The 13,084-nt window shown below is 39.9% G+C and overlaps 1 protein-coding gene across 6 annotated transcripts in view; it reads right to left on the reverse strand.

Moving 5' to 3' along the window:
- The window catches only part of LOC139749432 (uncharacterized), a 457,243-nt gene that overhangs the window by 201,291 nt on the left and 242,868 nt on the right, over positions 1–13,084 (reverse strand). For all 6 annotated transcript variants that reach the window (XM_071663280.1, XM_071663279.1, XM_071663278.1 and 3 more), the window contains 2 exons: positions 5,403–5,608; positions 3,553–3,735 (listed from right to left, as the gene is read on the reverse strand). In XM_071663280.1, the coding sequence (XP_071519381.1) occupies positions 3,553–3,735; positions 5,403–5,608 (389 nt within the window). The remainder of the gene's footprint in view (positions 1–3,552; positions 3,736–5,402; positions 5,609–13,084) is intronic.

Genomic DNA, 13,084 nt, shown 5'->3' on the forward strand with positions numbered 1-13,084 from the left:
GTAAATAATTATCCAGGGCCTTCTTAACAAAGAGGATATATGTGTCAAAAGTGGAGGGAACAAGGAGAATGGGGAGATCAATTGGAGATGGAAGGAAAGTGTAAAATATTTTGAGTGATTGTGCCTGAACATACAGAAAGGTAAAAGGCTTGCATGGGATACAGTGAATTGGAACGGTGTAATATACAGGGGTAGACATGCTGACAATGGACTAAACAAAGGCATGTGAAGCAGCAGGTGGAAACCTTGGAAAGGTCCGGGGGGCCTGATTATGGATAGGAAGTTGTGGATTTGGTGCATTACGCATGACAGCTAGAGCATTGATGTAAGCAAATGTGGGCTTTCTTTATCTGTTCCTGGTGCTACCTCACAACTGTGGGAAATGGCAATCAAGTATAAAAAAAGGCAATAATAACAACAGTAATGATAATATTTAGAACACATTTGCAAACTTGGAAAGGAGACTTGTGTGAGGAAGTACCAGGAGATATTGAATGCATAATGGAAAAAGGTGAGAGCAAATGATGTAAGGGGAGTGGGGGAGGAATGGGATGCATTTAGGGAAGCAGTGATGGCTTGCGCAAAAGATGCCTGTGCCAAATTAGAAAGGGTAGTGAATGGTGGGATGAAGAAGTAAGATTGTTAGTGAAAGCGAAGAGGGAGGCGTTTGGACGATTTTTGCACGGAAGTAGCGCGAATGAGTGGAAGATGTATAAAAGAAAGAAGCAAGAGGTCAAGAGAAAGGTGCATGAGGTGAAAAAGAGGCCAAATGAGAATTGGGGTGAGAGAGTATCAATAAATTTCAGGGAAAATAAAAAGATGTTTTGGAAGAAGGTAAATAAAGTGTGTAAGACAAGAGAACAAATGGGAACATCAGTGAAAGGGGCTAATGGGGAGGCAATAACAAGTAGTGGTGAAGTTAGAAGGAGATGGAGTGAGATTTTGAAGGTTTGTTGAATGTGTTTGATGATAGAGTGGTAGATACAGGGTGTTTTGGTCGAGGTGGTGTGCCAAGTGAGAGGATCAGGGAGAATGGTTTGGTAAACAGAAAAGAGGTAGTGAAAGCTTTGTGGATGATGAAAGCCAGCAAGGCAGTGGATTTGGATGGTAATGCAGTAGAATCTATTTAAAAAGAGGATGACTGTGTTGTTGACTGGTTAGTTAGGATATTCAATGTATGTACGGTTCATGGTGAAGCGCCTGAGGATTGGCAGAATGCATGCATAGTGGCAAAGGGGATAAAGGTGACTGTTCAAATCACAGAGGTATAAGTTTGTTACGTATTCCTGGGAAATTATATGGGAGGGTATTGATTGAGAGGGTAAAGGAATATACAGAGCATCAGATTGGGGAAGAACAGTGTGGTTTCAGAAGTGGTAGAGGATGTGTGGATCAGGTGTTTGCTTTGAAGAATGTATATGAGAAATACTTAGAAAAACAGATGGATTTGTATGCAGCATTTATGGATCTGGAGAAGGCAAAAGATAGAGTTGATAGAGATATTCTGTGGAAGGTACTAAGAGTATATGGTGTGTGAGGCAAGTTGCTAGAAGCAGTGAAAAGTTTTTATCAAGGATGTAAGGCATGTGTACGAGTAGGAGGAGAGGAGAGTGACTGGTTCCCAATGAATGTCGGTTTGCAGCAGGGGTGTGTGATGTCTCCATGGTTGTTTAATTTGTTAATGGATGGAGTTGTTAGGGAGGTGAATGCAAGAGTTTTGGAAAGAGAGGCAAGCATGCAGTCTCTTGTGGATGAGAGGGCTTGGGAAGTGAGTTGTTGTTCGCTGATGATACAGCACTGGTGGCTGATTTGGTTGAGAAACTGCAGAAGTTGGTGACTAAGTGTGGTAAAGTGTGTGAAAGAAGAGAGTAAATGTGAATAAGAGCAAGGTTACTAGGTTCAGTAGAGTTGAGGGACAAGTAAATTGGGAGGTAAGTTTGAATGGAGAAAAACTGGAGGGAGTGAAGTGTTTTAGATATCTGGGAGTGGATTTAGCAAAGGATGGAACCATGGAAGTGGAAGTGAGTCACAGGGTGGGGGAGGGGGTGAAGGTTCTGGGGGCACTGAAGAATGAGTGGAAGGCAAGAACTTTATCTTGGAGAGTAAAAATGGTTATGTTTGACGAAACAGTGGTTGCAACAATGTTGTATGGATGTGAGGCATGGGCTATAGATAGGGTTGTGCAGAAGAGGGTGGATGTGTGGAAATAAGATGTTTGAGGATAATGTGTGGTGTGAGGTGGTTTGATCGAGTAAATAATGAAAGGGTAAGTAAGATGTGTGGTAATAAAAAGAGTGTGGATGAGAGAGCAGAAGAGGGTGTTTTGAAATGGTTTGGTCACATGGAGAGAATGAGTGAGGAAAGATTGACAAAGAGGATATAAGTGTCAGAGGTGGAGGGAACGAGGAGAAGTGGGAGACCAAATTGTAGGTGGAAAGATGGAGTGAAAAAGATTTTGAGTGATCGGGGCCTGAACATGCAGGAGGGTGAAAGGCGTGCAAGGAACAGAGTGAATTGGAACGATGTGGTATACCGGGGTCGATGTGCTGTCAATGGATTGAACCAGGGCATGTGAAGTGTCTGGGGTAAACCATGGAAAGTTTAGTAGGGCCTGGATGTGGAAAGGGAGCTGTGGTTTCGGTGCATTACATATGACAGCTAAAGACTGAGTGTGAACGAATGTGGCCTTTGTTGTTTTTTTCTAGCGCTACCTCGCGCACATGTGGGGGGAGGGTTTTTTTATTTCATGTGTGGCGGGGTGGCAACAGGAATGAATAAAGGCAGCAAGTATGAATTATGTACATGTGTATATATGTATATGTCTATGTGTGTTTATATATATATGTATACGTTGAGATGTATAGGTATGTATATGTGCGTGTGTGGACGTGTATGTATGTACATGTGCATGTGGGTGAGTTGGGCCATTCTTTCGTCTGTTTCCTTGCACTACCTCGATAATGCGGGAGACAACGACAAAGTATGATAAATAAATAAATATGTCTATGTAAGCATATGTATGTATATGATGAAATGTATGGGTATGTATATGTGCGTGTGTGGGCATTTATGTATATACATGTGTATGTGTGTGGGTTGGGCCACTCCTCATCTATTTCCTTGCGCTACCTCGCTAACGCGGGAGACAGCGCCTAAATATAATAATATTATCATTATTATAATGCTTTGTCGCTGTATAAATAAATGATTTGCAAACTGCGTAACACATTTACAATCACTTAAGAACAAAAGTTTAACATGTATAGAAAGCAAGGTATCAATGAAATACTGAAGAGAAATATCTGTCTTGCGGACAACTACTGGTACATTTTCCATTTCTCTGTTCCTTATAGGTAACTAGTTTTTGAAGTAAGTTGTCAAGAAGAGGGCATCACACTTTTTATAATTCTGTCCTTTACAACTTTTCTGAGAACATTCCAATGACCACAAAAAAAAAAGCTTAATCTTACACCAATCAACTGAGAGTATGTTAAAAATGTTATGCAAATTCTATTTTCAAAATTAGCACTCAAATCTCAGGACCATCCTTACTTTGAAACCTGTCATACGCTGGATCTTCATATGGACGTCTTTCATCCACTGGAAGGACTCTGGCATCCAATTCAGCACGAACTCTTTGGGAATAGAAGTCTCGCTCCCCCTCAAATTCTCGGCCACCTGAACGGACAACCACTTCCCTTTCACGGGCAAATTCAGGCTCTCGACCATAACGACCTTACAATTTAAAGGAAAGAAAACTTGTTACAAATTCAAAGGTAACAATAAAATCATTTCCAAATTATATATTTCTGCTCTTTGACACATGAAAGTTATCATGATTTACAATTGCTACTTACCATGACACACCAGTTCGGACATACTAAGAAACAATAAATATCAACAGAAAAGCAATAACAAACCTTGAACAAATATCTACTACAAGCTCAAAAGATGTTTTAACTATATTACTTTAACCATTCCGAGAAGGTGACCTTCTCAAAGGAGATTAACTGAATCCACTGGAACCTATATAAAAATTGGCTGAAAAAAACAATAAAAAGGAGTAAAATGGGGTAGTTAATAAAATAATGCAAGTATCTTAAATGTCAAGGCACTGAAAGAAGTCTTTACATGTTTTCATGCCTAACTAGTTATGTGATATGACTAAGGATTAAATCAAACAGTAAACCAGATATAAAAAGCGAAGGTGCCAACTAAATTCTGCAAAAGCATTGCACTGCAGCATAACTGCTAGGAGTAAAAAGATGATGGGTGGATATATTGTCTGAAAAAATATGAAAAAACTTGAATTGAGTTCCTTGGTCAAACATAAAATTTCCTCCAAGTTATGAGCTGAGTGGACAGCAGGACCCCTGACCCCAACTTATGCAGCCAAAACAACGACGGAGAATGAGTCACATAAGTCAAGAATCCAGACTGTGGAAATGAACAGTAAGAAAAGAGCACTTGGTATGACTAAGTGGAATGAAGAAAGAAATGTAAGGTGCACAGATGTGGCATGGTAAAGAATACAACGGAAATGAACTGTTGAGTGGTAGAGTGGGTAAAATGTACTACTTTGAGGTGGTTTAGGTGTTTGGAAAGAATGTAAAACTGGGAGTTTACAAGTAGAGTTTATGATAGTATGACTAAAGGGGTTGGTATGAGAGGAAGACCACCTGTGACAAGGGGTAAAAGAGAGGAAGAGGAGTGGAGGAAGAGAAATGGAGGAAGAATGCATGGAATGTTGTATGGAAGGAAGGCATGTATGGATAGGGATAAGTGGAGACTCTCTTGATGTGACCATCCCTTTGATGGGAATTCCCAGAGGGAAAGTATACCACCCCTGATGCTGCAAATCCAAACTCTCACAGAGCAGCCAGACAGACATGCTGTGCAAAAGACTAGCCTAATAAAACTTGGTTATAACACTCCTCAAGCCTCTCCTCAAGAATAGTGATCTACTACACTAGGCTATAAGTTACTTACTTCTACATGACACTTGGCCAATGTTCATAAAAATTTTGGTGACACTATGGACAACTGTGGATACTAAAAATTTGATACTGTGCTTAATAAAATGGAATGCATTTGTCCATGTATGTAAAACTGTGGTAAAACAATGGTAAGCAAGGGACCTCTGTGCATGCTTTCTAGATCTGAGCAACTGAGAAATTTTCCCAAATAAAGGATTACTGACTTAACCCTTACTTTATGAGTAACATGCAGATTAATTCCCAAATTTTGTTTGTTATCTTCAGAAATAAAAAAGCCATTTAGATACTGATCCATCTTTTTACTGACTGCCCAAGCAGTCCTCAGGAAAAATCAAATCTTTTGAAGTTGAAGTACCCTACCATTCAAAGAGAAAAAATTGGAATTAACCTAAACTAGATACTTACTCCTTCGGTCATCCACTTCTCTCATCCTTTCTCTCTCCCTCTCTTGTTCACGCTCCATCATCTCAACGCGTTCTCTCTCCTTAATCAATTCTCTGTCTCTCAGCATCTCTCTCTCTCTCAATTCTCTTTCCCGAAGTTGTTCCCTTTCTCTTTCTTCTCTTCTTGGGTCTTCTCGTCTTCTCTCATCATAATGTTCACGTTCATGTCTGTAATATCACAATAGGAGATAAAAGTCTATAAAAAACAGGTATTGTTATTGCTAGAATTATTTTTCTCATTTTCTATAACTTACTGCTTCTACCAACACAGTGAAGCAGCCTCAAAAATATTTGTACATGTCCACTTTCTTGCTGTCATGTTTAATGTACTACAACCAAGCCCAGCAAGTTTTCACTTCATATGCCCTAGTTCGGCATATCAACAGCCGCCTCCCATATGTCACATCGATTCACTCTATTCTATAATTCCATGCATGCCTCTCACCTTTCTGAATGGTCAGGCACTGATACCCCAAAAGTTGGCATGTGAGAAGATGAAAGATAAAAAATGCAAGGAGAATGAAAGGAGGGTGAATGAAAGTTTGGATGGAAGTGTAGCAAATGCAGGGATGCAGTCATGTGTGAATGAGGTGTTTAAAATGTTTAGAGAAAGACTGTAGAATCAGTAGTTAGATACAAGGCCATAAGATATGGGAATGAAAATGGGAATGCGAGGTGGCTGGATGAAATTAGAACTGCTGTGGAAGAGAAGAAAATGGCATGTGGTAGATTGCTCGAAAGGAATGTATCAGTGAAAGCTCAGAAAAAGGATGAGAGAAGAATGTAAGATGAGTAAGTCAAATGTTAAGTAGCTCATAGAGGACAGCAATGAAAGAGTAGATGAAGACTTTGTAAAAAAGTTGAATAAAATGTTTAGGGAGAATAAGAAATTATACTGGATGGAAGTCAAAAAAGAAAGAGGTGGATGTAAGAGTGGAGATGTTAATGTGGGAAGTCAAGAAGTGGAAATGTTACTGTGAGATGTAAGTAGAGTTGCTGTATCAAAAGGAAGTAGAGAAAGGGAAATGGAAAGAGTATTCTGAAGAACTGATGAATGTGGGAGAGGGAAGGCAGCAGTTGTTAATTGCATAGGTATGGAGAAAGGGAGGAAGAGAGTAGATGTGTAAGGGCCTTCAGAAAGAGAGGAGGTAAAAAAAAGGGCAATAATGAGGTTGAAGGTAGGATAGGCACCTGGTGTGGATGCTGACGTAAGGAGAAAATGTGATGAGGTGGATGCATTCAATATGTAATTTAGCATGGAAACAAATCCATGGCCAGTAGTCCCTGACATCATAGGGTGCTAAGAATCTCTGGGTTTCTGCCTGACTCTATTGCCATTGAGAGGGAGGGCTGTGGCAAGAGAAGTACCAGCCCCTCCCACAACCTTTCCCTCCGTTAGATCTTCCTCTTTTTCTGTTCGTTATACCAACATTCATGGTGTCTCATGTAACCTCTCCTGTATTGAAAACTATCTGTCTAGTACCTCTCCTAATATCTTACTTCTAATGATGTTCTCACTGTCTTACTGTCTTACTGTCTAATGATGTTCTCACTAGTCCCTTTTTCATATCTAACTATAATCTCCAATCATGATTCTGGTTCAAAGGTGGTGTTTGTGCTTATTCCAACATCAATACACTTGCTGCATGCCTCACAGACCTTGAGTCCCCAGACTGTGATGTTATGAGGTTCAGGTCTGTCTCCCCACTACAAAACTTTTCCTCTGTTTTGCCTACTACTCTCCTAATTCTACAAAATTCATATCTTTCTTTTTTGACTATCTAAAATCCTGCCATGAGACTATGACATCCTCTCACCCACAAGCCAAGATCCTCTAGCTCAGGGATTTCAATGTTCACCATAGGGAATGGGTGAATTCCTCCCATACAGACAGTGGAGGGATTGAAGCCATGTTCTCCATTCTTAATGATCTAGAGCAAATTATCTCCCACTCTACCAATATTCCTGACTGCTTTGACCATTCTCTAAATATTCTGAGTTTGTTTTTCACCTCTTATCCATCATGCTGTAAGTATAAATCTTGCCCACACTTGTGTCACCTGATCACACTATCATAAATGTATCTATTCTAACAGTACCTTCCCCTCCAGCAGCTGCTTCTATTCTAACAGTACCTTCCCCTCCAGCAGCACCTTCTAAGTGTAAATACTGGCACCTCAACAAAGCTGACTAGAATAATTTATGTAACTTCTTTTCTGACTTTACTTGGGTAAATTACTGTCTCTTATGTGGTGATGCTTCTGTCTCAGCCAAACGAATAGCAGACATTATTCTTGCAGGAATAGAAACCTTTATCCCCTCTTCCTCCAAAATGACCTCTTCATCCAATCCAAGGTTCAATTGTATTTGTTCTAAGGCCAATTGAAGCAGGGGATCTAGCACATTGGGCTTGGAAAAACTCCTTTCTCTGGCTCTCATTCAACTTTTATCACTGCCTGTAATTGCTGCAAGCATGCTATCAGTGTGGCAAAAGTTCCTTTATTCAAAGGAAGTGCAATAACCTCTCCTCATCATCCAGTGATAAGTCTTTAGCTAAGGACAACTCTAAAAACTTTCCAGTTCTGACATTACTATGACTGTCTCTGTCATAGGCAAAGCAACTCTCTTCAGTTCCTGTTTCTCTAACATTCCTTCACCCCTTGATGCTCCTCTTTCTAATTCTATGCCCCTCCCCGTAATCTCTTTTTGAGCTGTCTGAAAAGCACTTCTCTTTGAACACAAGCATGTTTTATGGTCCTAATGGTATCCATTCCCACGTACTGAACGGGTGTTCCTTTAGATTTGCACCTGCACTTGCTCATTTGTTCAGTTTCTGTTTAAAACACAAAACTTTTCCTTCTCCTTGGAAGCATACATAGATACATTCCATCCCTAAGAAGAATGACTGTTCTGACCCCTCTAACTATCATCCTATTGCTTTGATATCTACCATTTTCAAAGTCACTGAATCCCTCCTCAACTCCTTTATCCTTAGACACCTCAAAAATCACACTCTTCTCAACAATCATAAGTAAGGCTTCTGTAAGGTGAGATCCACAGGTGATATTCTTTCCTATCTTACTAACGTCTGATCATCATCCTGAAAGATTTTTAGAAGTCATGTGTAGTTGCCCTTGACACATCTAAAGCTTTTGACAGCGTGTGGCATCGGGGTCTCATCTCTAAGCTTCCCTCTTTTGGCTTCCCTTGCTCACTTTGCTGCTTCATATCTAGCTTCCTCTATGACCAATCTATCTCTGTGGTTGTTAATGGATCAGCATCCCCCTTTGTCTCCATCAACAGTGGTGTCCTTCAAGGTTCTGTCCTGTCCCCTACACTTTTTCTCCTCTCTTCAATGATTTTCTCTCCTCCACAAATACTAAAATGCACTCATATGCTGGAAACTCTAACACTGCATTCTTCCATATCCTTGAATTATGCTTCTTCTCTCACTCAATCTGCATCTTGTCTTGACACAGCTTCCTCACTGAACTCAGATTTGGACAGGATATCTCAGTAAGGTAAACAAAATCTAGTTAAGTTTAATGCCTATAAGGCATTAATCTTAAGGCCCAGTTTCTACCCATCTCTCTATTGAAAACTCCTCGAACTCTCGTCTTTCTTTTGACAGTTCTGTAATTCTACTTCTTGATTCAAAGTACATATTTGGTATTACTGTAAAATCTACTCTTTCTTGGAAAACCCATTACGGGAATAGCCAATTTTGCATCTAAGAAACTGGATGCCTGTTTAGATGTCAAAGCTTCTTTTCTTCTGAACAGTTGCTCCATCTATACAAAGGACTAATTCGTCCTTGTGAGGAGTACTGCTCTCAAATCTGGGGTAGTTCTAGCTCTGCAACCTTATGAGACAAAGATGCATCAAAAGTTGTCCTACTTATAAAGTGTCCCAGGCTAATCTTCAAACTTGCCCTACGTTTCAATGTTGGTTCACTTTCCCTCTTCTATAGGTATTATTTCGGTTTTGTTCCTGAAAGCTGCCTCCTAGCATGCCCCACCATTAGCTAGACCACGCAATACTTGGCAAGCTGTTGCGTCACATGATTACTGTTTGGGTATTGACAACTGAAAGGTGGGCTGTTCAGATGACTGCTTCTTTCCCTACGCGTCGACGCTTTGAAACTCTACCCTCTCATGTCTTTCCTAATAACTATGACTTAACTATGACTTGGCATTTTTCAAAAGACTGGTTTCTCACTTCCTCCAAAATTCATAAATACTTTCCCTTGTTTTCCCTTTTAGCTTTCATAATTCTCTCCATATTTCAATTAAGGTCAGACCTTGATGTTGACTTTTATCTATGAATGGAGCCTAAAACAAATTCCCATCTCCACCTCTCCCTTGGTCACTCTATTCCTGACAAGAAAATATCTTAATCAGTCTCTTTTTGCACATCTCCTCCATATGTCCAAACCATTTGAACACATCTAGTCAACTCTCAATCAGAGTGCACTTTCCACCACACCTCTCCCTCATTCTGTCATTTGTTTGACAATCAACCTGCCTCACAGTACATATCACCCTCAAACATTTCATATTCAACATGTCCTCTCTCTTACCCTCTTTTGCATTTAAAGAACAAGCCTTACATCTATACATGAGTGTTGGAACTACTGTACATTTAAACATACCCATGATTGCCTTTTCAGACACATCTCTCCTTCCACATGCTTCTTAATGCACCCATGACATTAACCCTCCAGGTACCTAACTCAATTTCCTCCAGGTTCTCTCTACTCAAACTATCCAGTTTCATCCTCCTGATGCACCTAATTACCTCACTTTTGTTCCTGCTTACTCCCAACTTCCTCCTTTAAAATACTCCCAAACTCTGTCACCAACTCCTGGAATTTCTTTCTGGAGTTTGCCACCAAAGCCAGGTCATCCACAAACAGCAACTGATTTACCTCCTGAGCCCCCTAAAGTATGCCAGAGACATATCGTTCATTATTAGAAAATGATGACATCACACATCTTTGATGCAGACCTATCTTCAATGGGAACCACTTACCCTCCTCCCTTTCTTATCATCCACATCCCTTACTCTCCTGGTAAAAACTCCTCACTGTATTTAGTATCTTTCCTTTTACTTAATATATTCAACCCTATCATATGCTGTGAATGAGAAATTTGTAGTTGTTCAGGAACAGAGGAAATGACACATGTGAAAGATGTAGTGAAAGACAGATCTCTTATGTTAAAAGATCGTTTCCCATTACAAGCAGTATCAGAGCTTCTTCATAGTCTCAATAAGAATACAGTATTTTCCACTTTGGATTTATTGAGCAAATCTAGGTAGATCCCGTTGTCAGAGAAAAGCCGCCCATCGTTGCATTCAGAACACCAGATGGTCACTGGCAATTCATATGCATGCCCTTCTCAAGGTTAATGACTAACACTTTTCATCACATGCTAGGCAAAGAAGTAATGATTCATCTTGATGACTTAATTGTCCTGTCTCCAGACATTCCTTCTCATTTCAAGAGTCTTGAGAAAGTATTCCTATAACTCAAGGATGCAAACTTAAAAATTACATTATCCAAATGCTCCTTTCTACAAACAAGGAATGAGTACTTAGGGCACGCTGTTGATGAAAACAGTATTCAACTCAAAACAGATAAAGTTAAAACAATTGTCAACTGGCCACTCCCTTCCACAGAGGACAGTCAAATCCTTCTTTGGTCTAGCAAGATATTATTGAAGATTCATTGCTAATTTTGTGAAGATTGCTCACTCACTAACTTCACTCTTGAAACAGGGAGTTACATTCCAGAGGACTACAGCAAATAACAATGTGTTTAACCTGCTCAAGTGACACTTGATCGAGGTGCCCATCCTTCGGTTCCTCAATTTTGAGAAACCCTTCATTATGCACAAAGATGCTTGCGAACAGGGTCTTGAAGCTGTACGTACGCAGGAATCAAATAATGGTAAACTCTTTCCCATAGCTTATGTAAGTCATTCATGTTCAAATACAGAATCGAAATACTCAATAACTGAGTTAGAAAGCCTTGCAGTAGTTTGGGTACTCAAGCATTTTAAAGAATATATACATGGTTACCCTATCACAGTCTATATAGATCACAGAGCATTGTTAAGCATTTTTCAATGACAAGATCCAACAAGTAAGTTTCAGAGATGGTTTCTAAATATACAAGTCTTTGACTCAGATTTCTGTTTCTCAGATTTCTGTTTCATTTTGGACTCATCAAATGTAGCTGCAGATGCGCTTTCAAGCACAGCAGGAGCAGTCACTGTAGACAGTAGTCCATAGATTTTGATATAGAGAGGTTGAAGCAGTATGAATGCGATGGCCCAGTTTGGGGTCCTGTCATAGAATTCCATGAGGGAACACAACCTTCCTTGGATGTTAAGATGGCTGTTCCAGTCAGGGAATTGCATTTACTACAGGGAGTCTTATGCAGGGATGTGAGGTTAGGAATACCCACCTGTGTTGTCAAACAAACGATCATTCCAACAGCATTAGTACAGGATCTTTTGAAGTTAGCACATAATTCACCCCAGGCCCAGCACCCAGGAGCAGATAGATGCTATAAGCAGACTAATTTGAGGTAATTTGGCCAAGAATGCAGAAAAACATTGCAGATCATATACTGAGGTGCAAAATCTGTAACACACACCCAAGGGAAGTCCCACCAACCCTCAAACTTTGTTGAAATATCCTGTACCTTATACCTATGGGAAAGGGTACCTTATGGACATGTTAGATTTTTCTAGGTCCATGGCAGGCTACAGATATGTTTTATAAATTACTGATGTTTTCACAAGATATTGTGAATCAGTCCCAGTTCAAAATAAAGATGCAGCCACAGTCACTAGGGAATCAAAAAAACATATTTCAAACAGACATAATACACCAAAGATGTTTGTCACAAATAATGGAGGAGAATTCAATAACTCCTTATCAAAAGGACTCTGTAAGTTGTATAACACAACCAAATGTGATATAATGGCACATCACATGGCCTTACTGAAATGCTGAACTGAATCTTTCAGTCTCTTTGCACTAACACTAATTTTGATCATGATGAATGGAATGAATACCCATCTGATGTCCAACGTTCTTAAACTCTGTATATCATTAGTCAATTGGAGAGACATCCCTCCACACCTTACATGGTTTTGATAAAAAGTTGCCATATGAAATAATAATGCCCCTCCTTCAAGTCCAACAGCTCAGAGCTCAATTGCAGCAGAAAAGTATCGTATGACTCTGCTGATTCATCAAAGGATCAAGGAAAATCTAGATGAAGCCACTACAACTTTCGCTTACCAGGCTAATAAGTCTACAAAACCATCAAAAGTAGCTCCCGGACACTTGGTAATGGTGCAAAATATTAACCCTAGAAGTGAGGTTCTAAGCTAGACCTAAAATTTTCTGGTCCTTCCAGTTTTAGCTCAGTTAAAGGGACACAGATTTAGGGTTCGACACCTAAATACAGGAGGCACTCATAATAAACATGAGGACCACTTGAAAGTTTAACAGTATTCTGAACATCATCTTGGTCCTACACCAGACAATACTCCTCAACCCTCAAACAATGTCAACCAACTACCTCCTATCACCATTCAGTCTGTCCCTACACCACAACCAACTACCTAC

The sequence above is a fragment of the Panulirus ornatus genome, chromosome 7 (genome assembly GCF_036320965.1).
Source record: "Panulirus ornatus isolate Po-2019 chromosome 7, ASM3632096v1, whole genome shotgun sequence".
Classification (NCBI taxonomy): Eukaryota; Metazoa; Arthropoda; class Malacostraca; order Decapoda; family Palinuridae; genus Panulirus; species Panulirus ornatus.